The sequence below is a fragment of the Ictalurus furcatus genome, chromosome 15, assembly GCF_023375685.1.
Source record: "Ictalurus furcatus strain D&B chromosome 15, Billie_1.0, whole genome shotgun sequence".
Taxonomy (NCBI): domain Eukaryota; kingdom Metazoa; phylum Chordata; class Actinopteri; order Siluriformes; family Ictaluridae; genus Ictalurus; species Ictalurus furcatus.
Window position 1 is genome coordinate 5,679,804 of NC_071269.1, and position 25,197 is coordinate 5,705,000.

At 41.4% G+C, this 25,197-nt stretch overlaps 2 protein-coding genes across 2 annotated transcripts in view; one reads left to right on the top strand and one right to left on the bottom strand.

Moving 5' to 3' along the window:
* The first annotated feature begins 3,089 nt into the window (after positions 1-3,089).
* Positions 3,090-19,220, top strand: zmp:0000001174 (retinoic acid-induced protein 2). The gene is made up of 2 exons (XM_053643338.1): positions 3,090-3,874; positions 13,913-19,220. Exon 2 carries the CDS (start codon positions 14,009-14,011, stop codon positions 15,722-15,724), a length of 1,716 nt encoding a protein of 571 aa, XP_053499313.1. The 5' UTR covers positions 3,090-3,874; positions 13,913-14,008; the 3' UTR covers positions 15,725-19,220.
* Positions 19,221-19,918: 698 nt separating this feature from the next.
* Positions 19,919-25,197, bottom strand: part of LOC128619264 (sex comb on midleg-like protein 2) — a 48,272-nt gene continuing 42,993 nt past the window's right edge. The window contains exon 15 of the mRNA XM_053643327.1: positions 19,919-23,351. Coding sequence (XP_053499302.1) covers positions 23,226-23,351 — 126 coding nt within the window. The 3' untranslated portion in view covers positions 19,919-23,225. The remainder of the gene's footprint in view (positions 23,352-25,197) is intronic.

Genomic DNA, 25,197 nt, shown 5'->3' on the forward strand with positions numbered 1-25,197 from the left:
GCTTCAAGTTAGACTTCACATCAAACATCAGAATGAGTGAAAATGTCGTCTTAGTGACTGTGACCATGGCATGGTGCCAGGCTGGTTTGCATATTTCAGAAACTGCTGATCTCCTGGGATTTTCACACAGAACAGTCTCTAGAGTTTACACATAGTGGTGTGGATAATGTTTTTTTTTAAACCCATCTGGTCAGTGGCAGTTCTGACAGAAACTCCTTGTTGATGAGAGAGATCAGATGAGGATGGCCAGACTGGGTTGAGCTGACAGGAAGGTTAATGGTAACCCAAATAACCACTGTTCGTGATTTGTTTTGAAATGCTTTTCTGCTCACCATGGTTGTAAAGAGTGGTAATTTGAGTAACCACAACCACCCTGTATATACTGATTTAATCTGCTTGAAGGGTGCAAATTGAAGTTTTTCTGTGCCACTCTAAAACATTTTAATTGAACAGTGTCACATATACATTATTTCTGACAGGCTTGCATCAAAACATGCTGTAAGATGGCTACAAATAAACATTATGTAAATTCCTATTTCAGCTCTTTCACTAACACCACATATCTATCTCATGTACTTTTTTGCTGAGGGCATCTCTGACATGCACAGTGTTTGCTTGCATTTCGGATGGAGGGATATAAATGGGACGGGGGGAGGGGTGACCTAAATTCAGACAAATCTAAATTCACAGTGGTTCTCTCAAAGACCCTTCTCCCTTCAGTTTATGATGGCTGGTCCTTGACAAGCCAAAATACTGCTTCAGTCCCTAATGATAATCCATTTTGCTTTTCGGCTGTCATGTTCATTTTCTAAACATTTCCTTTCATGCCTGTCTCTTCTCTCAGTTTTTTTTTTTAATTTGTGTGTCACATTTCACCATTTTCCTCAGCCTGCTTGACTTTATCTTCCAGTTACACTCTTACAGCATTTCTGATCCTCTTCATTTTTTTTCAAAATTTATCAGTCATGTTTACCCCTTTTTTCTGTTCCAGAAGCAAAGAATTAAATGACAGATATCACTCCCATATCCCACTCGTCATGTGTTAGCAAATTGAGTGTGTGTGTGTGTGTGTGTGTACACACTAGAGACCTGCTGCTCATTAAGGTCCATTCAGAGTTTTGCCCCAGTGGAACAGTGGTTACTGCAGGCCTGGCCCTGGGCGATAGTGACTCCCCCGAGATCAACCGTCATAAATCCCTCTGCCTTGGACAGACACACTCAGTAAGACCTGATGCAGGAACAGCCTCCTCCGATGACACAGTCCTGAAACACACAACCCCCATGAGAGCACAGACATGGTCTCAAATCAGCAGCTGACGATAATTCAGTTTGCAAACGAGTTGGCTCATTTAGGTGAACATTTAGATCTGGCTTGGATATCTGGTGAGCCTGTCTTCGTAAATAAATCAGTGTTCTGCATGTCTATTGGTTTTAATCAGATATATGTTTATATATATATATATATATATGTGTGTGTGTGTGTGTGTGTGTGTGTGTGTGTGTGTGGAGAGAGAGAGAGAGAGTATGGAGGAACATGCTTGAATGGGGGTCTGACTTCACTGCTGGTTTTATGATGATGTACAACATGTCGTAATAATAATAATAATAATAATAATAATAATAATAATAATAAGAAGAAGAAGAAGAAGAAGAAGAAGCAGTAGAAGGAGAGTCTCTAATGTAAAAGGTATGTGATACATCTTAAAATACACAAAATGTTTAATTTTGTGTATTTAATATCATTATTTTGATATTAATGTGAAGTAAAAAAAAATGTCAAAAATAGTCACATAATGAAATAATGAAGAAATTATAGCAGTAGCAGAAAGAAGAAAAATAATAACACTATAAAATATAAAAATGTGTAAAAAAAAAAAAAAAAAAAAAAAGAAGAAGAAGAAGAAGAAGAAGAAGAAAAGTACACTTTAAACGTAACATGCCAGAAAAAATAAGGTAAATATGTTAAGCTAGGGAAAAAGCTAAAGTGGAAAATATGTAGTGTATTGGAGAGAACTATTAGTGTCTTGCTTTTATTTGACAGAGGAAAGAGTGCACATGGTCTGATTGCATCATGGACCTGTGGAAAGGAATACCCTTCATGGGAAGCAACTATCCTCATACAATCTATTAAAAGAAATGTCACTGCATACCATTAAGACCTTCGAATGAAACCACATCAGCTTATGAACTGTTCATGATGTCACACTCATCAGTCAAGGCAGAAATAACAGAGGACCAAGGAACCAATGAAAAACATAAAGGGGAGTTCCTTTCTGTGGAAGATAACGCCTTTTGGAAAACAATGACAGAACTCGGAGGACGCTGCCAGGCACTTCCCGAAAGATCCAGCTCTTAGTGTTGGGCTGAGCCAACTCATCTGGCTCACTAAAAGGAGCTGGAACTCCTAGTTTCAGCTTGAACTGCTTCTTCAACCTAACAGGGCCTAAATCACTCACTACAATATACTTACTCATTAGGGTTAAGGATACTACAGAGAGGCTAATCTGGGCAAGTAAAACAAGCAATTGTTCAGGGATGTCAGTCAAAGGGGAACAAACAGCAACATAGCTGACACTGACTGCATATGAAATTCATTTGCATTCACTTTATTAATAGATGAAGTATCACCAGCGCTGCCGAAGGGCCTGAATATTTAATAATACATAGACCTTATATAGGTCTATGTATTGATATTGTGGGTGGTTATATGGAAAAAAAAAAGTGTAGAATGTAGACTGAATAGTGGGGATGCATGGACATATGAGCATAATGCATCTATTTTTATAGATGGAAAACACACACACACACACACACACACACACACACACACACACACACAATTTAACTGATTAAAAACAGAGAGAGAGAGATGCAGAGTTTGTGTGCATTATTATTATTATTATTATTATTATTATTATTATTATTATTATTATTATCATCATCATCAAATATTTTATCCTTATAATTTAAAAAAATCGTATTACTATAAAAAGTGGTAATGAGTCCTTTAATTTGTGTGTGTGTGTGAAACGTATAGTGAAGTCATGGTAGACCGCCTTCCACCCCGTTTCATCTTCATGGGGCGGGGGGTGCAAATGTAGCTCAATAACCAGAGAGAGAGAGACAGATACAGAGAGAGAGAGATGCAGAAAGAAAGAGAAAGAGAGAGAGATGCAGAGAGATACAGAGAGAGATGCAGAGAGAAAGAGAGAGAGAGACATGCAGAGAGAGAGATACAGAGAGATAGAGAGAGATGCAGAGTGAGATAGAGATACACAGAGGGAGATACAGAGAGAGAGATGCAAAGAGAGAGATACAGAGATAAAAGAGATAGAGATGCAGAGAGAGAGATACACAGGGGAGATACAGAGAAAGAGAGATACAGAGAGAGAGATGCAAAGAGAGAGATACAGAGAGCGAGAGATACAGCGACATACAGAGAGAGCGCGCTCGAGCTCTGAACCAGGATTTTACCCACAGCGTCACGCTTAACGCGCGCGCGCGCGCCACTAGTAAGGGGAGGGGGAGGCGTGGGGAATCGCGAGCTCGGCGGCTCGAGCGCTGCGCGCGCAGCTCGACTGTCACACGGCTCCGTGCTCCTTCTTCATTTCGGTGGCGTCGGGGGAAGAGATAAAGAGGCGAGCGCTCGCATGTCAGCTCTTCTGTGGGAAGAAAAAAAAATACGACTCGTGTATTTACCGTCCAGTCGCGCTTGGTTTCGGAATAACGACACCCTAAACGTCGACGATTTCATGGGTCTGCGGGGAGAAAACGGAGCGAGCGGTGACGGAAAAATCCAGAAATAATGCGTGATTAAACGCCAGCTGAGGCTTGACATCTCCCTCTTCTTCATTCGCGTCGAGTTTATTCGAAGGTAAACACCGTTTTATCACATTTCCGAGCCTCCTCATAGAACCTGCTGCGTCCCAATACTTACCCTACAACCCTGGTAAATATTCAAGTATGCCAAAATCCCCGTCCATAGGTTGCCATAGTTACCAGCCGTGGTTATATGATTTAAAGCCGTCGTGGATTAGGACGAGGCCGCCAGGTTTCCTACACAGTCACTGCGTTCTAGAGGCTACTTGAGCTTCATGAAGAAGTCAGTGACCCTGTGGATCCCAGGCCTAATGCTGAAGTGATCTATCCGAGGTTCCTGTAACAGTTTTAACGGACGTTGTGTAGCGCAAACAGAAGCTGCTGGCCACACAGGTGCGTGCTGGAGCCTGGGCTTTAAAGAGCCTTCAGGGTGGATCTTCACAGCCAGCACGAATGCTTTCCATGCTTAAAACCATGACATCAGGCCATATGTATACTAAACGAGCTCTTTACGTTCATTATGGGAATATTACACTCTGAAGAAAAAAAAAAGGTGCTGAACTGTACCTTCTGGCCTGTTTTGTACTTTTTAATATAATTCTTTTAGCTGTAGGTCTACATTTATGCCTTTTCTCTGACCCAATTATGTATCTTAGGTCTTATTTAAAGGTATACTCTATCCACAGAAATATTATATAGCCCATTAAACGTACAAAAAATGCACCCTTGAGATACCACCATTAAGGTTAAATTAAAGGTACAGTGTACATTTCTTTTCTCATAAGCCTACATCATTTGTTCCTTTATTTTGTATATTTTCCTTAGAAAGCTGGATGTAGTATAGCTTTTAAGGACACTACATATACATTTCCAGGTGAGAAATACAACATGTATTTGTAAAGGTACAAAACATGCACCCTTTGGATGGTACCACCACATGGGGTAATTAAAGGTACGGTTTAGCGCTCTCAGAATCGAAGGTACCAGACTACTTTTCTTTGTCACTGGAGTCGTACGATCAAGAGAAGATGTTTTGTAGGTATATTTTACATTTGGTAAAATCAGACCACTAGTGGTCTAAAAGCTACATACTGAAAAGGGACAAAACGGGCACGTTTAGCGGTACCAAGACAGCAACACGGATAGGTATAGTGTGGTACTTTTATTTCTGAGAGTCAACCGATCGTGCCAGCAGATATGGTTTCTTGATTTACATTTAGCTGTTTCAATAAACACGGTTTATTATGTTTAGACCAGGGTAAATGTTATACCATTTGAGCTACCTTGATGATTGGCTAATGCGATTGACTAAAGTTCATTCCATATTACAGACTATTGCTGTTTAATGGGGGTGGTTTTAAAAAAACACCCTCAATTTAAAATATCAATATTTTACATAGAACAGTGGAGGTTATTCAGTGTCGTACCAAACGTTTGTATGATATCGCAATCAGCTAAGCTCGAGAAAATGACGAGACGTTAGCGAAAACAAAACTGTCTGATTATTTCACAGCGCAGACGAATTCTCGAATCTGATTGGTGTTTATCCATCTTCTATAACGGCAGCTCTGACGGTAGTTCCGGCTGTAGTTCAGATCACAGGTTTATATTAATACGTTGTATTAATGCGTTATGGTTTCTATATTAACCTCATTCGCTTGTGTGGTGGACGCTCTACTTGATCTAGAGCTAATAATAAAATAAAGGAGCCTCCAGTGCCAGAGTTTTCCGTCTGGAGAGCGAAAGGCCATGTCACATGACCCAGTCGTGGATCATGTTCCTGTAGCAGCACACCTTCAAGAATGTTTTAGACATCATAATAGAATAACCACGTTTAAAGTAAGTCCTATATCCATCCTCATATTTCTGTTTAGGCTAGGGTCTGGGGTTTGGAGATGTTCATGTGTCTAAAAATATTATAGCAGAAGGTTCTATTCCTTCAGAAACAAGGGTGTATTACAGATAAATGGGTCCTCAATAGTCCCCAGCTACAACGTTGTCCATCATCGATCAAATAACGATCAAGTTCGGATCCTACAGTGTGTTAGTTCTAGTGTGTTATATTTCTTCCCTGGAAGTGCATGTCAGAGCTCCGTCTGAGGAGCTAAAGAAAGCATGAAGGAAACTGAGTACCAACATTATTAAAGCTCAGATAGAACCACTGCAGAATGTTGGGCATTGTCTCAGATTTCCCAAACCGCATTTCAGTGCAAGACACTTTCAGTCTTAATCTGCACTAATGTTCCTTTAAGAGCCAGGATGACGCTACTGTATTCTAACCAGTGACTGGACTATGGGGGTCATGAAGGGGTTAAGCAGTCTCCATGGTGATCGTTGACGTCTGGCTGTGTGTGTGTGTGTGTGTGTGTGTGTGTGTGTGTGTGTGTGTGTGTGTGTGTGTGTGTGTGTGTGTGTGTGTAAGTGAGCTGGAAGGGTTCAGCAGAGGTTGATTCACCGCTTTATTGCCTCATTTGCACATTTTAAAACGCATTAGTTCTTATTTGTATTGTGCTGCCGGTTTTCAGCTTGTGTATTTAATCTTTCTGGATCTGCGTGTGTGTGCAGATAATAATAAAATGATTACAATGAACCGAAAGGTACTTCTTGTTAGTAATATAACTCCTTCTATGGCGTTTAATGAAGCAGTTCTGCTTGATTTGGAAGTGTTTGGACCTGCTTGTGTAGGCATGACCCATTTATCATTTGTCCTTTTTTTAATTCCTAAATAGGTGCTTAATGGCATTTAAGTCAAAGTGTCTTTCATCAAATCAGGCTTGCCATCTCACGTGTTCCACACTTTAAGTAAAAAAAAAAAAAACCGTGATGGGATGAGAAGTATTGCTCGTGATGGCGCAGAAACACGAAGACCTCTGCTGTCCTGACATTTTTTCATTGGTGTGATTTACTCAGAGTAAATACAGTAAATACAGAGGAGGGAATGGAGCGTGATAAGAACGCACGTGTCAGAGTGTTTGAGATAAAGATCCTGGCTTGCCCACTACGGTTGATTGAAGATCTAAAAGTAGGTACACGAAGGCCCCGTTGCTCAAGCGTTCATCGTCAGCCGAACCAGAGGGCTCATACTGAGGTGTTTTAACTGCATGAGCCCTCCTCTGTAGTCATCCACACTGGCTTCTGTTGTGTTTTGACATTGCTTGGCGCAGCCCTTTTCAGAGAGGAGGAGTGAAATGTGGAAGCTATTACAGTGGAAAGGAGGGGTTGGAATGCAGACCAGTCTTCTCAGCTGGCACTTTAACCTTCCTTAGGCGCCAAACCTCGTGCCAGCGTTATCCATCATACAGCCACCTGGGTGCTGGGCATAGAGCTGGACTTGCATAGCTCTGATCGCTGGTCAGTTCTGCTTTTGAATCTTTATAAACCATTGGTACCAAGCAGAACATTGAGCGAACCACTCAAAAACAACAACAACAGGATTATATAATACAGCCTGACAAGAAGCAAATTGGATTATTTGCCTATTACAGCACATCCTGCAGTGTTTTCTTCTTCTTATACCACAGGGATTTTCCAACGATTATAACGTTTAAATTGATTAACGAACACCATGTCCTACTTTCTAACCATTTATATTTATGTCTAATGTTGTGGAACATCCATAAGTCACGTTAGTTCCAGTTATAACTTGTGTTATAGTAGCTATCAGCTAACAGGCATTCTTTCACCAGCATCTCTCTCTCTCTTTCTCTCTGTCTCTCATGAAGTTAATGACGAAGCACAAAATCCCGAAGACTTTGCTGTGTTGGAAAAAAACAAAGCGCAGACACTGGAGACTCCTTCCATAAATGTTCAACAAACCTTAACACCTTGTGACCAGTCAGTTTCAAGTAGTATATCAGTGGGATGGAAACCTCTGGAGGTAGATTATGTTTAAGCTCAGCCATTTGGTCAAGCCTTGACCATATTTCTATCTCTACTCCCATTTATAAACACAGTAATCACTGTATCTTCATCGCATGGGGTGATATTTTACTATTTTGGGCAATATTTTGGTTTGTTTGTTGATTTATGCCTGTTTATTTGTGATGCATATGTATTACTTGATCTCCGTGTCTCAGAGGATTACATAGGCTTTTCTCGATGTATTTCATTATTGGTAATAACTGTTTCCAGTATCCATTCCATTGTATTAATCCCCCTCTCCTGCTGCCCTTTGACCCTGTTGTCATAACAGCAGGGTCGAGTTTCGGTGCTGGAGGAGCGTTTAGGGGTAATGATAACGGATGTGTAGGGATAGTCTGTCTGCTGTCACACTCAGCGATCCCAGATCACATTACGTCATATTTAATTAAATCCTCCCTCCTCTGGAGCTTATTTATATCATCTGGTCCTGCAGGCCTCATCAGGGACGTGGCGACGAGTTTTATATTTACATGTACTCATTTTGCGTTTCCACCCTGAGGTCGATTTAGTCCTCTATACAACAGCAAAATACCAACGATGACAATTTTTAATCATGACACTTCATACTTTTTATCCATTGTTGAACACCTGCAAAACAAGTTCCAACTTATAATATGTTATAAACAGTGGTTCTGTCACCAGCCTCACTCTCTCCTCTGCCTTGAAGTTGATAAGACAGAAAAACAACTTGTCATGTTGAGTTTCATGTTGCTTCACCATAAAAGCTTCACAATATCAACAATTAGATGTTGTTCTTTGTTAAACAACTTTTTTTTAAAAAAAATCTTTGTTATTCGGCATAGTTTAAGTTAAGCATCCACGATACAAGGTCTCAATTAGCCGTTACTGTATTTGAACAAGTGCTTTAATAGAAATCTGTGATTTGAATTATAGCTGAAATTATGGTCAGAGCTGCTGTTATAGAAAATTAATCAACACCTCCTGACTAATCATATATTATTTATAAAGTCGACATCGTCATCATGCCTCGAGGACTGATCTGAGACGTGTTTGATGCCTTTTAACTTTGCCCTGTTTCGTATTCACCCATTCACACATACACACTCGCACACATGCAAGGCCCTAGCCTGCCGTTTGAAGCAAGAACCACCAACCCTGCGATTCGTGGTCAACCCGCTCTAACACCTGAGCCACAGCCGCCCCAAGTGTGCGAAGGCAAGAGATAGGAGCAGTACAGAGGTCACATCGAGGTGTTTTGAGGTCAGCGAGATCACAGCCTGTTGCTTATTAGCATTCTGCTCAGGGAGACAGAGGGCTGGTTTCATGACGATGCATTTTTCATGGAGACCCTGAAACACTGCCACCTCAGTTTCTCTCCACTAACTGTGCTCTCGCTATAATCATTAACTCTTCATGCGTGTGTGTGTGTGTGTGTTTGAGGCTGTCTCTGCACATTGGCCTGTGTGTTTGCATTCATTCAACCTTCATAAAATAACTCATGTTTTGACTGCAACCTTGCCAAGCTATCAGTACACTGGCGTAAATCAGCACCCATCCCTGACCTTCTGCTCCGGCACACATCCATCTCTGCTTTCAAGCCAGATGCTCCTCTGTAAAGCATATGCATCTGTGTGTGCGTGTGTGTGTGTGTGTGTGTGTGTGTGTGTGTTTAGCCTTACCAGTCTTGCTCTGCTTTTGCAGATAGCAGTCTCCAAGCCTCTCTCACTCTCACTATCGCAGCCTTGGGCTGTAGTTGAGCTATGTACAGATTCTAAACTCTGGCCTTGAGCTCAATACAAATAGGCCATTCACTGGCGAGATAAGATGCCAACTTGTACAGTGCCAAACCTGTCCTACTACCGCTCAGAGGGTCTCAGAGGTAAGAGAAGTCTCCGGAGGCAAATCGAAGGTTTAGTACCAACGAAATTGGCTCATGCTTCCAAATGTTGGCAGTTAGCTGTGTAAGCATGCTAGCATTTAAGCTGTAGCCTCACTGCTAGATGTTACCGGTGCACTAAGAGAAGATGTCTGGCCTCTGTCTAGCTTTGTGTTCATGGTAGCATTTCTTTCATGTCTACAGATATAAAACAAATCTTTGTGCGTATACAAATAATTAATCATAATAAATTACCTTGTCGTATTTTTTAAAATTTCCTTCAGCAGGACCATCAGCAGTCATGAGTCCATTTCATGAGTTGTCATAATTCCTACTGAACTCTACAGCTATTATATTTAACGATGCATTTCCTACCTTTGGATTTATACTCTGTGGACAACTGAACCAAACTCCCCTTATATATCGCAAAATTCGTAGGTGTTGAAGGCAAGTCACAGGTTTATATGAATGATTCTACATTAAAGCGCACCTATTATGGTTTTGAAACGTGCCTAATTTTGTTTTAAAGGTCTCATACAATAGATGTACATGCATCTGAGGTCAAAAAACACTTTAACGTACTCATAATTTAAATTGCAGCATTACCTTTTTCCCCCAGTGTCACAAACGACTCGTTAAATGATTCATTCTAAAGGATTCGTTCTGAACTCCTCCTTACAAAGAGCATGCTCTGCTCTGATTGGTCAGACGTCCCATTCTGTGTGATTGGTCTACCGCTGTCAGCGTGTTTCGAAAAGGAAACGCCCACTACCATAACAAGTTTTAGCTCCGCCTGTTCACGAGCAGCCGATGAAGACCAGAGGCGGGGCTTTTTGTTACAAACCTATGTAGGTTAGTACAGGAAGTAAAGTCTGGAATCAGTAATGACTCGTTTCAGCTGTTCAGAATCGATTCCTTCTTTGGGGAGTCAATAACTCCGTTTGTTGTGAGCGTTGATTTTTTAAAATTTTGCAGACGTTTATACATTCACAAACAGCTCTATAACACACTACATGAAAGGTAATATCTGAAAAACCATAATAAGTGCACTTTAATGTTTCTATAAACATTTCTATAGCAAAAACATACACAGGGGCTTGTATGGTGGAAGCTCCACATAAATGGTTTGTTTGGTTTTTTTTTTTAAACGTGATTAATGATACGGTGACGTTTTCTAAGAGGAGATGTTTAGTGAGCATTTTTGGAAGGAGTCTCCGGTGTCAGCTCTTTGTAACAGTCAGAGGAAAAGCTGCAACTTTGAGTTTGGCAAATTGCTGCGGTATAAGAGAAATAAAACACTTTGGGACATGCCTTTATACTGGAAAATGGCCAACTGATTATTTTCCCATAACAGCACACCCTGAGCATAAATCACGTATTTTTTCCATGATCCACGATTGTGTGGATTATTAATTATTAACTTTGTAGAGGTACGGTACTGTCATGCTGACACACTTGCTCTGTGCGCCCACAATGGCTGGATGTTAGTTATTAAAACTAGGGAGTACTGTTAGCATAGTCAATGTGATGGTTTCATGCTTTGTTGATTGTAAGGCAGTGTTTGAATGTACATTGTGGGTGTGGGCATGTGTTATATCTTGTTGGGGACCAAATGTCTTCCCGTAAGGATAGGAATTTAAAAATACAGCTATAAGCAGTAAATTATTTCCACATTGCAAACATTTGCTATGAACCATTTATCAAGATAAGATAAACTATATTGATCCTGAAAGAAATTCCTCTATCAATTATTCAAGACAATACAAATCAATGAAGGGAACAATGAATAAATTGGTAAAAGAATATAGAAAGAGACATACTAGTATAAAATAAAAATAGATCTATTCTTTAAGAACTGTACAAAAATATGATTGTTGCTGTAAGAAAGGTGTTGTATTTTATGGTTCCGTGCAGTTTTAGCAGTAGTAGGTTGTGCACGTGCTGAATTGTGGGAGTAGATTATCGAGCTCCATGCCTCATCCCGCTGTCCTCTCCATCACCGGAGCAGTTGGGGGGCACAAAATGGCTGTCCCAGCATGCAGCATCAAAAATGGATTCAATGGCCTGCGGTTGGCATGACAACAGTCCTGCGGATGGACCAGAAAATCGTTCCCAAATTGTTACATCTGGTCCATTCTCGCTGTCTAAAATGGGACCAGGCATTCGTTTAACATCATCTGACAGATTCACATTTGGAAGGAAATGCAGAAAATGTCACAATTTATTGCGTGTGCACGAACATGATCCGCCTAATACGGACGATTCTGGAAGGATGCCATGATGGAAGTAACAGATGGCTGGGAGGGAGGAGAAAAGACACCAAAATGTTTGATGATTGATGGTTATGTATTTTTGTATCACAGTGCTGTAGAATACTTGTTTCTAATTGGACAGATGGTTACATCATATTAAGTTCATATTAATGCTCTCATTCTAATGTTATTGTTTCTATCGTAACAATGTACACAGAGATGGTTGGTTTTTAAAAAAAACAAACAAAAAACATGAGTATAATGGTTATATTGTGAAGTTTTCTGTAAGGAGATGTTTGTTTAATATTTTTAGAAGGAGTCTCCAGTGCTAGTACTTTATAACAGTTAGAAGTTCTATCTTTTTCTTAATAACTTAAAAAAAGAGAGGCTGGTGAGGGAACAACCATTTATAGCCGACTACCATGTACGAACGTTATCAAACTGAAAGATATCCTCAATTCCACCAATTTTCATTTTTATACAACAATCCCAGCTGAAATATAACATCTTCTGGGATGAATCATCGGGAAAGCTGGCAGTCCACCGTGTTGCCTTTCCAGCTGTGGATTATAAATTATTGTCTTTTCTTCTTTGTTCAGGATTTATGTCTTAACGATTTGGCAGTACGTCTACCAGATTTTACACCCTAAAATGAGATTCATGAGCTGGGTATAACACTCGAAGCGTGTGTTTGTTTTACAAAGCCTTAAACAAGCGCCTCAGCGCAGGCTGAGCTATTGATGACGTCATGTTGCCATTTTGGCACAGCGTAAGGACCGAGATAGATGGTAAATTAAAGACAGGCTCCTGAGGAGAGACAGCAAGCATAATAGAAAGTGCACACGAAAGGGCTGAGGTAACGTAGGTGGAGAGACTTTTAAAGCTGTAGATTGTTTGCACGAGTGCTGGGTTTTCAGTTTTGTGTTTCGATGTGATCCATGGAAGTTGTTCATGGCTTGTAGCAATTTGGATGTCATGTTTGGGGAAATTAAACAATTAAATTTGCAAGTATACTTCCCCCCTCCCGATTTTCTCCCCAATTTGGTCCCCGGCCAATTCCCAACCTCCCAACTCGCCTATCAAACGACAGCTACCACCCGGCTAACATGTGCTTCTTCTCTGAGACACATGGAGCCAGCAGATACACATCCTTTCGAGCTGCTTTCCCATTAATTTGTATTCCCATGTATATTTTCATCCTGTCCATTGTAAGTTCATGACAGGTCTCCAAGACTGTGCTTTATAGAGGAAGTCACGGCTCTGTAATGAAACATTTCCCTGTTAAGCAACTACTGCCCTGAGCTTGACCTTTCAACCAATGACTCTCCATCATTCTCTCCTTCTTCTTTCATTCTCTCTGCCTTTACATCTCTTCTTTCTCTCTCCCTCATCCTCTCTGTCTCTTCCTCTTTCTCTCTATCTGCATCTCTACTCTTTCCCTCTCCATGCTTGCCAAATGGAGGTTTACTTTAGAGCGCTGCCAGCATTTTGTGTAATAAACTCCACACTGTCTGGCTCATAAACAAATAAGCCAAGGCTCTCCGAGTTAATTTCATCAAATTCCTCCCTCGTTCCTTCCTCCCAGGCAATTGAAGCCATTCCGTTCATTGATGCATTCCTGATCTGTTTAGACGCTCCCTTGGTGCGTTTGCCTCTCATGTTGTACAGTGTCTCTGTCCATGTTTCCTCTCTGCTGTGGCAATGTCGCAATTTTCACAGCTCTTTACAGGAAAAACACATGTTCAAGTTCTGGAGTGCCGATTAGCGCTTCGTGCTGCCTAAATTAGATGCAGGCTCAGCATTATGTTTTGGTTAGTTAAAAAAATTTGTCATAGGAGTATTTACTTTTAACCTGTTTTCTTTGTATTGCTTGTGCTGTTTACACTTAATTATATATTGAAACCTTGGATTTATAAGGTTGGATTTGACGATATTTTAAGAACTTAAAATACTGCAATAAACTCGTGTCAAGTTCATATATTATGTGGCAAACGAAAAAATAGAACCTTATAATTCCAAGGTATTGCTTTGATAGATGTTGTTCAATGCTAGCATCTAATACTTCTTCCTTTTGAATTTACAGGGTTGGTTCCCAGAATGCTCTCTGAAATATGAAAAAAATTGGTATGACGTTTTAGGCCTACAGTACCTGAAGGAGGCTGAAATCAAAAAAGAGGTGATGGAGCACCCGTACAAGGACTCGGTCCCAGTAGACATGGCAAATCCTCAGGAAGTCTGCAACAGCACTGTGGGTGGGGTTGACAGCATTGGCAAACTTGAGAGCGAGACCAGTCCAGTAATCCCCAATGAGACATGGAATGTCAGTTCTCCTACCATCTCCAAGAGGTCTGTCTCTCCTCTGTTGACGATTCAGGCAGCTCCTGTTGTTGCTCCCAATACAGAATCTACTGGAGGGGTTGCTCTTAAGGTTGCAACCACAGTTCTTCAGCCCATCTGCTTGGGCGAGAGTCCAGTTGTGCTACCCATCTTAGCAGGCACAGCAGCTGCTCAAGTTGGGCAGACTGGTACTACGCCATACCTAATGACCAGCCAAGGTCCCCTGTCACTACCACTGGTTTTAGAGCAGCAGGTGCTGCAGCACCTGAACCCACAGCTCCTCCAGCAGACTGCCACTTGCCCAGCGCTCTCACTACAGAACAACATGCTGTGCCAGAACCCTTCAGTCGCTCTTGGACCTCCCCCGTCTCTGGACCCGAAAGGTGGTAGTCCAGTCCTGGATGCAAGTCTGCTTACCCTTCTCCAGAACCCAAATTTTGCTGCCATCTTGCAGGATCTTTTTCCTGGCCAAGGTAATACCTCTCCTACATGTCATCCAGCAACTTCCCCACAGGCAGACCCTTTCTCATCTGCCTTTCTCCCCCCTCCACCACTTTCACACCCATATAGCTCTCCACTTGCCCCACTAGTGCCTCCAGCCACTTTGCTTGTCCCTTATCCAGTTGTCATTCCCCTGCCGGTTCCACTTCCAATCCCAATTCCCATTCCAGTCCCAGTCTCAACTTGTAAGGACACCAAGTTTGACAGTGAACTCTCTAAACCTGCTTGCACTTCAAGTAAGAGCACTCAGACTTCCACTCATGATTTCTACCCTACTGTGATGATGCCAAGCAAGGACATGGCATTCCAACAACCACCTCTTCAGTCGAGTTCTTCCCTAGTGGTGACAGATGGGGAGGTGCTAGACTTGTCCGTCAAGGCCCCTCAGTCTCAACCACTGCATAGTTGCAGTTCACAGGAGATCCAGGCTTTTCAGCAAGACAGTGTACTTGATCTGTCTGTATCCAGTGATAGAAAGACATGCATCCAGTCATGTAGTGTCTATGGGCCACCACCACCTGACCGAGAGAGAGCCTGCATCTCTGGAGGGGATGTCTGTAATGGAGCGTTGGCTCTGGGGGTCTTGCGACCAGTAGATTGCACTCCCAAACTGGACTCCAAACTGCTCAGTGGTTTAGCGTCTCTGGAGTTTAGTCGGCAGCACAAGTGGGTGGTGGACAGTGGCAGCAGTGGTTCAGTCACCAGTTCAGTACACAATGCTGCTCTTGGAAATAGTGGCAACATTGAAATTGTTAGCACTTCACAGACAGCCAAGGTCATTGTATCTGTGAAGGATGCTATGCCTGCAATCTTTTGTGGCAAGCTCAAAGGTCTGTCAGGCGTCTCCACAAAGAATTTCTCTATTAAGTGTGACGCCAGTCAAGGGGGTTATGCTGCCCTGCCTAGATCCCAAGGAGAGCAGCGAGGAGACCCCAGTGACGCACTTAAAAAAATCCCCAAAAACCGAGCGATTAAACTGAAGAAGGTCAGCTCCCAGGAGATCCACATTCTACCTTTAAAGAAGCAGCGTCTGGCTGCATTTCTGCCCAGGAAATAGCAAGGACTCTGGTGTTGATGGTGTTAGCTAGGGGATGCCTGTGGGATGGAGACAGATTGAATGAAATACAGTGCATACAAAAGCTTGAAGGAAGGAAGGAGGACATAGAGATCGAGAAACTGGGAGAGAAGGAGAGCAAGGAAGGAATTAGGGTTTGTTGATGCTAAAGGCATTCCTGGCAGAAACAAGACTTAGACACTCTAAACTGTCCAGAAATATTTAGGGCAATGCTGGCTGCCTCTGGTTTGCCTGGTCGGCATTTGATCCATTCATTATAAAGCGATCAGAGAGATTGTTTAAGTGGCTGAGTCCACAAGAAATAGAATATACAAGGAGCTGAAAATGAAAGACTGCAACACTACTGAACAAATCCCTGACATTTCCACATTTAATTTCCCCCAGAACTGCTCCTCTGCAATGCATTTTGATTTCGGTCACACATCTCCATGAATTATTCATGACTTCTCTAATCTAAATGTCCATTAATATGCATAAGCCCAGTTCAGAGATTGTGCCAGCTGCCAGAATGAAATCAGTCCTGTATTCCTCATACAAACACGATGTGATGAATTTAAATTTGTCTCCGTTTGTTTGGCTCATACCAAATGCTGTTTGCTGTAAGTTCTTGTGCAGGACTTTCCCCAGGTTTTGTTTCCAAAATGAACTTTGTGTGAACAGATTTGTAGTGTTTGCTTGGGGTAGTGTGTGACCTCCATGCTTTGCCCCGTTAACCGGTAATCGCTGTATTAATCAGTGGATCAGCTAAGCGGAACATCCACTTTCAAGGGTGGGGGGTGGGGGGGGGATTGGGGGGGCGGTAGGGCTAGCAGTTAGCACAGTGGGCTAATAATAACTTGCCAAAGCAAAAGGTCTCTGTTTCATTAACTTTGATGATCGGCAGAAACGGTTGTCAGTGGCAACAAAGCATAATTTTCATCCTTCTTTCCGGGGGGAGGGTGAGCGGGAGGGAAAACCACCCTGCCCACCTATCTCAGTTAGAACGAAATAATCACCAGAGGCTTGCGTATAGCACAGTTAATGCAATTTAAAGGAGTTATTAATGATCTTTCTGTGGGTTTTGCTTTTTAAATTTTTTTTAGAGAGATAGATTTTATGAGCCCTCTGAACTGCAGACCTGCATTCATAATTTCAGGCTTAACTGGTATTATCTACTAGTGTTTGTTATTGCAACATGTCCGCTTCTAAAATTGGGTGAGGTAGTTATTACACCACTAGCTTTTAGTTTTGCTATACTAAACCCCTATAAAATAACAACCAATAAATCAAGTTGTTTGTGTTTCATATTGCGCTCCCCCCACATTCCCTGCACAAGCTTTCTGCATCCGGCATTGTGTGTTTGTGTGTGTGTGTGTGTGTGTGTGTAACAACTTGAAGCTACTCTCTCACAGTTTAGTGATTGAAAGAGGACAATTTAATGTGATTTGTTTTCCCCCTCTCAGGTCTCATTTAGTTTGGTCTATCAGTGTCAGTTGTATTTTTGTTTTGTTTTGTTATTTTTCTCATAAACAGTGACGTTCTTACTCTATTGCTCATGTTTGTGATTCTGATATCAGTTCAGTCCCTTTTCTAGTCCTCTGTTTTTATGCGATTACATTAGGGGTGTAACGAAATTACCATATCTAATCCAATCTGTTTAGTGCTCCAAATATATGTATTAGATAGACACCCCCCCCCCCCCCCCCTCCAGAGTTGGTGTGTCTGACTCTGACTGTTCCTTGACCTCAGCTACATTACTCCATTTCATAATTGGTCTGACTATCCTAAACAGGTAGACACATCACACAGCATCGCACGGTCGTGTTAACAAACGTGGCCTTTCTAGCAAGCGTTTAGAACACATTTAGAACACATTATCTGTTCAGTTCAAACAATGTATTCAAATCCCTAATTTACATATGCATATGCCATAGGTTACGTGTTGTACTGATAGAGCCCCGGGTATCAGTACTTTTATTGGAATTGTGTGTGTGTGTGTGTGTGTGTGTGTGTGTGTGTGGTGATGAGGAGGGCTTTGCTGCTCTGAAATTCACTGTGTTAATTCACCCTTAGTGGCTAATCTACAGAACATTCACCTCATGTGTGTTTCCCAGTCCACACTGCACCACACAACTGAGTGTTTTTATTTCCTGCTCCAACACACACCTTTAACCTCTCAAAGGGCTTGATTATGAGACGATGTGTCGATACAGCTGTGTGAGATCAGGGAAACCTTAAACTAAAGGAGCAGAATTGGGAAACCCTGCCTTAATATAAGCATGTTTATGTAACATTATTGTGGTGAAGGCATGAAGGATATAAGAATGAAGCAGTCAGAAATGAGATGAAGGAAAAAGCACCCTCAAAAAAAAGAAGGGGGGATGAAAATCCCACAAAACAGTATCAATGAAGTGTCTCTTTTCCACTACGCTGTGGTAGCTTAAAAGGCTTAGCAGACCTTTTGGTCTGTGCCGCTCAGATTCTCACACACAACACTAATTTAGTCAAAGCCACAGAAACGCCCAATGAGCCGAAAAACTACCAACTAGACATGACATCAAAAAGCTGACTTTGAAGCTCAGCAAAGCAATTTTCTCAAACTCGACTCACAATCTGTAATTCAGTATTGTAAATGAACGGCTCTCTTTACGTAAAGTTATACGTCAGTTTCTTGAACGCAGCACGAGGTAATTATGCCTCGTAGTTTTTTTATTCCCGCACGGCGAAGGGGAGGATCACTAGACCTGCATGCCTTCGGGCGTGTTTAGAGTGCCAGAGTGCGTTTATTCATAAAGCAGCTCAGAGCCGAATCACTTATCCACGGCCTGCTTTTACGACGCGTATAGGGAAGAAATCCGGAAAAGGAATCAAAAGATTATAATAAAGATGTTTATTATAATGTCGATCTGAAATATAATGTTCTCTCATCTGCAAATATGACTTTATTTAAAGACTAATCCTAGCACAAAAATTAGCTGAAAATTTCCAGTAGAGACATTAAAACAATTATTTAACAGTTATGTGATTCCTTGTCTGATCAGACACAGTGATTATATATATGTATGTATCATATAAAAATACGCATCTTTTTGGAGTTTATCAAATTGAATTTCTGCCAAAACTCATCAGCATTAAGTAGCTGTAGATCCGTAACGTGTTAGCAGTGCGCACCGACGTCGTTTTCGGAGAGAAACACGCAACCATTGCACAAATACTGAATCCTTTGTGTGTGTGTGTGTGTGTGTGTGTGTGTGTGTGTGTGTGTGTGTGTGTGTGTGTGGGGGGAAAACCTGACTTTATGATGTGAACCAATTCACACACACGTCCTTCCTACTCAAAAGTCTGAGTCTGTACACGACACTTTGTGGGAGTTGATATTCTGGGAGTATTCTGTGGGAGTTTTTTATTTTATTTTATTTTATTTTTTAAAACATGTTTTGTAAATAATGGAGCAATGTGTTAAGGACTAAATGAAAAATAATAAAAAAGAGAAGATGGCCATGTTTTTAAATTATTTATTTATTCTTATTTGTATCATTTAAAATGTGGAAAAAAATGTGTACGTGAAGAGTGCATTACTTTTAAAAATGCAACATTAAAAATGTCTATTCACATCTGAACAAGTGTTTTGAGCTTCTTTTGCATCTCCTAGACATTGGGTGGTGTCCCCCCGCCCCTCAAATCCCCCCCTCCCCAAAAAATAGCATAGCGAGTATTAATTAACTATGGCACAGGAATTTACAAAGGAAAGAAAGAAAGAAAAAACGGAGGCTAAAAAGTGAAAACAGACCGAAATGCTACATTACAAAAGCTGCTTTCAAATAAAGTCTACTAAAAACCTGAGAGATCTCAAAAGGAAAGCAACAGACAAATCGTTTTCAGAAGAGCAGTATAAAGTATCGGAAGGCAGTACGAGAGAGACTTTTGACAACGACAGGCCCGTCCCAAAAGCGTCACATTTTCTACTTTCATATACAATATGTTCAGTTTAAAATATTCCTTTTTTTTTTCTACAAAAACATGTACATTCCTGCTGCTGCATTTTATGGTGAAACCCATAATACACTGATGAACCCTGTGTCGCGCCATGATCCTAAATTTATTTATTTATTTATTTTGTAGCGTAAGCCGGAGTTCCACGGCCATGACGTATCTGTGTTACGCCTCGATAATCAAACACGTCCCTTTAAAACGTGGTCTTCGTTGCTGGAGGAGTTGAGAAGGATGTGGCGGCAGGACATGAAGAAAAAAAAAAAAACGGCCAGCTCCGAATAAAAACGCAGATCTGGACTTCGGCGATCCTGTCTGCGTAATAAGTGTATACAGTATGAAAAATATACATGCAAATATTTTAACAAGAGGAAGATTTCACCATAACAAACGACAGGAAAAATTATTATTTGTTTTTTTAAAAACGACAACAAACTCGACGTTCTTGTGTGGCGGCCTGGGAAAACCCTTCATGTGATTGAATGTTAACGTTTCTCACAACCAGACGTAGAACGATAACGTTTTAAAATCTGTTTACCACCAAAATTGAACATTGTGGACATTTTACCGTCAGACTAAACTGATGAGGCTTTTATATATTGATATATATATATATACGTTTCGCCACGGTACAACAACTTGAAATCCTAGCAGGCAGAGAGAGAAAACAAAAATTTTACCACAAAAAACTGCCTTTATTTTCGTCTTCGCTACAAAAGCAGAAAATCCTTTGTTGCGTTCCGATTCGCCTACTTATACTATGTGCTAAAAGTAGGTACTCTTTTTGTGAAGGTAAAAGTACATACTTTTGAGGGTGTAGCAATAGAGTACGCGAGTACTGGGACATACAGTACTAACACGTCATGTAACGGAAGAGAACGTTGCCTAATTACGCGCCGTAAACAAACTACTCTTTTGCTTTTCAGCTTTTCCTCTTTCATTATTCCTTATATCATTTAATCGACTGTTCCCTTGATTTGTTTCCCCACATTTCGTTTACACCTCTCTAAAACGTGCATGACCCACGCGTTACACTCGTCCGTCCGTCGAGTTTACTGGCTGAATTCGGCGAAGCAAACTGTCACAAAACCCCGCATCCCTCCTTCCCTCACACCAGGACGCATCCACATCCATCCATCCATCTTCTATACCACTTATCCTTTTCAGGGTCATGGGGAACCTGGAGCCTGTCCCAGGGAGCATCGGGTACACCCTGGACAGGGTGCCAGTCCATCGCAGGGCCCAATCACATACACATTCATACACTACGGACACTTTGGACACACCAATCAGCCTACCATGCATGTCTTTGGACTTGGGGAGGAAACCGGAGTACCCGCAGCACAGGGAGAACATGCAAACTCCACACACACAGCCACGGTGGGAATCGAACCCACGACCCTGGAGGTGTGAGGCGAACATGCTAACCACTAAGCCACGCATCCATACGTAACGCTAATTCTAATCTCGGATTCTATTTTGGACAGATAGACGCGGCGCTTCTTTTCAGCACCGTCTCCTGTATCGTTGGAGCACCGGCTCGAAAACGGTATACGATACGGCTAAACTAACAATCGGCTATCAAGTGTGATTTTCGACATCTTTAGACAGGGTGACTGTTTTTACCAGCGTGTTTGTTAAACCGGCTCCTTACACAACGTGATCTAAACAAGAAGATAACATAGGCAAAAGTAAATAAAAACATGTCCACGTCGTTTCAATGAAAAATGCTTACCGGTTTGAAGTGTCAAAGGATTCATCCAGTAAGAATTCATCAACGGCGGCATATGATGGGTTTACCCAGACTGCCACACACACATTTTTATGTATATACTGTATAACAATATACATCGACAAAAACTGTCTTGGATGCATCAGGCTGCTCTCACAAAAACATACCGACATCTGAGAGAATTGATCGGTCAGTATATAAATGCACTGCTGGTTTGTTTGGTTTGGTTTCTAGATCAATTTTTTTGATCTGGAAAAAGAAGAAAAAAACAAAGTGATGTCGCTGATGATCTTCACACAGGTTTTCCTCAAATGTATTGTTTTGGTCTGAAGAAGAGAATAAATGTCCTGTATATAACGACTGGGCTAGTCTGCTAAGATATTTATATATTAAATGAATGCTTATTGTAAAGTGAGGAGTATTCTGAATAGTCTGAAGCAATATTTAGCACTTTCATTATTCTGTATTATTCTATAGTGATGAATGTGAGCAAACGTGTCGCATTTCACTAAGGTTAAAATGCGGTTATGATTCCAGACTCTCCTCTTTCCTCTAAAATCCCGAGCTGACGCTGGCCATGAGTCGCCCGTATTGATTCGGAGAGTCGGATTACGGCTTTCTGCGTTTCTCCTCCATCTTTCCTCAACGTCGGTGTGAACGCAGCCTCATGCGTCAGAAAGTTAACTTAAGGGAGGTTAAAAATTACACTAGAAATGTCATACTCGTATTTTTATCCACCTTCCCAGGTGGAAAAATGTTTACAATTAATAATAAAATACAATTTGTTTGAAATGCGTATTAAGCAAATCATCTACAACTTTCTACTTGAAAATACATATATTTGATTTCTGTAGTATACACCATATACTGGGATTTGGTAAGCTGTGTAAGAGGTTGAAGATGGGGGGGAGGGGCACAATTTATGATGAGCTACCCCACGCTAGACACAGCACGGCGACCGTATCGGCAAGAAAGAAAGAAAGAAAAATATAGAGAGAACAAAACAGAAATGAAACGATTTGCAGTGCTGTTTGGTTTCGCAGCAGTGACTCTGCAGGAGTGGACCGTCTCTGTATTGCAGACAGGAGGTAGGGAGGAGAAATGTGTTCATCACGTTACGACAATAATCGGAGCAAATATCGACATCTTTTGGGGGGGCAGTTTAGAATGACGGCTTTCTTGCGGATGTGATCCAGTTGAGGACTGAGCGAAACAAAGAAGAGAAAAAAGGAAAATAACAAAAGAGAACTATGAGAGAGAGTGGAACAAAAAAAAGGACAGGAAGATGCACGTGTATATGATATATGAGTTTTCAGCTATGCTGCTTGCGCCTGATACACTCGTAGCAAAGCCACACACTGAGAATCAGCCAAATAATATCTGTTCAGCGGTGGTTCTGGATCACTTGTCGCTCAGCTCTCTCTCTCTCTCTCAGTGGCAGGTAGTGTGTGTAGGACTGTTTTTTTTTTATTATTATTGCTGCCCGGATCTCTTGCTGTGTCCCAGAGTTTACTCCCGACGTGATCTGCTGTGCGTCATCGCTTGCTGTCTGTCTGCGGAGTTGTTTGGTGGTTCGGATGGATGAAAAGCAGCGCACGTCCGTGACTCCGTGTTGTTTAGCTGTGTCCAGCGCTGTGCTTCATCCAATATTTAAAACCTAATTCAGTACTGCTGAGCTTAACCCAATACTGAGCCTAATCGAGTACTGTAAAGCTGACCAGTACTGCATGTATAAACCTGCATTTAATCCTGTTACTGTGTGTGTCTGTGTGTGTTTAATCCTCACTGCTTGCCCTGTTTGAGTCTCTCGATGTGGTAGCAGAGTTTGAGGGCGGGGCCGAGCTTCAGGCCCATGTACTTCATGACCATGTCGCTCCTCAGAAGCATCAGGGCTTTACCGTCAATCTCCTACACACAGAGGGAGGGAGGGAGGGAGAGAGAGGGAGAGGGAGAGGGAGGGAGAGAGAGAGAGAGAGAGAGAGAGAGAGAGAGAGAGAGAGAGAGAGAGAGAGAGAGAGAGAGAGAGAGAGAGAGAGAGAGAGAGAGAGAGAGAGAGAGAGAGAGAGAGAGAGAGAGATATATATTAGTTACTCAAGAGAGTATTACTGTAGAACATTATCAACATTTTTATTGGGCAGTTGTGGCTCAGGTGGTAGAGTGGGTTGTCCACTAATCAGAGCTTGGGCGGTTTGATTCCCGGCCCACGTGACTCCACATGCCGAAGTGTCCTTGGCCAAGACACTGAACCCCAAGTTGCTCCAGATGGCAAGTTAGCGCCTTGCATGGCAGCTCTGCTACCATTGGTGTGTGAATGGGTGAATGGGACACAGTGTAAAGTGCTTTGGAACTGCTAAGGTTAAAAAAGCACTATATAAGTGCAGACCATTTACCAACATGCCACTATACTATAATATGCCACTATACACCACAGTATACACCACAACATTATTAGAGCTGCAACAACTAATCGATAAAATTGATAATAATCGTTGTCAACGAATCTCATTATGGATTAGTTGGTCTGCGCGCGGCATGGGGAAGATTTACTCATTACGTTACTTCTCTTCCGAAAACACGCTTCGGAGAGTAAATACTAACCTTGTGTCCCAAATGACACTTACACTGTGCACAGAGTACTCTACCATCTAGTGTGTGGATTTTAGAAAGGTAATATCATCTCAAATATAACACTAGCTGGTTTTTACTAACCGGAACTATAAGCCACTTCCTAGTCGACGGCGCTTGACATCACACGCACGTAATGCGACACCGCTAGCTTTAGCCTCAGAGTCACTGACACCGACTTTCTTCAGTTTACTGTTCCTGTCAGCGTTACCTTTTATTCCCAACATGACCTCAGTCCTCATCAGACGGAGGCGAAATCGTCACGTGACTGAGGAAGAAAGTGTGCGACCTCTAAGGCAGGTAGCATTTTAAACACCGCCAAGAAGGTTTATAAACTTTATAAAACGGAGTTTGTGGAGCACGGAAGCATGACAGTGATGCGGTCGCGAGTTGCTTAAAAGGTTTAATTTAATTCCAGTTTATTGTCATTATATGTTGTATTTGCGCGCTTGCAGTGTAAATTCTGTTGTTTATTATAACGGAAGTTATAATGTGTTACTAACAAGACCGCGTTGCTCCTTACGCACGATGCAGAAGCGGTGATACAGAGTGTATCTGTAATGTCTAATTAAAACATTATGATCAAAAGTAAAATAATATGTCTAAAGGCAGCGAGTAACAGAAACCACAAGGTGCAGTGAAAGGGAGATTTTATTATTAATTTAGGACTGGAGTTTAATTCAGTGCTTTTTGTGCATCCATAAAAAATAATTCTATCTATCTATCTATCTATCGAGCTATCTATCTATTCATCTATCTATCTATCTAACTAATTTAGTTAGTTTATATTTATATTATATATAAGTACTTATGCATTATTTTTTTATGGATTCACAAAAAGCACAGAATTAAACTACAGTCCTAAATTAATAATATATATTCTTGTGTGTGTGTGTGTGTGTGTGTGTGTGTGTTGGGTTCTTTTCTGTTTTGGACAAACAGTTGTGTAAAGTTTTAGTTTGAATTTATATTTGTAACACTCAGTTTGAGGATTTCATTTTAAATAAACAAACAAAAAAAGTCACTGAAAGTCGGCCCCGCCCCATCCGATTAATCGAAAATAAATAAATAAATAAATAAATAATCGGCCAACTAATTGATTATGAAAGTAATCGTTAGTTGCAGCCCT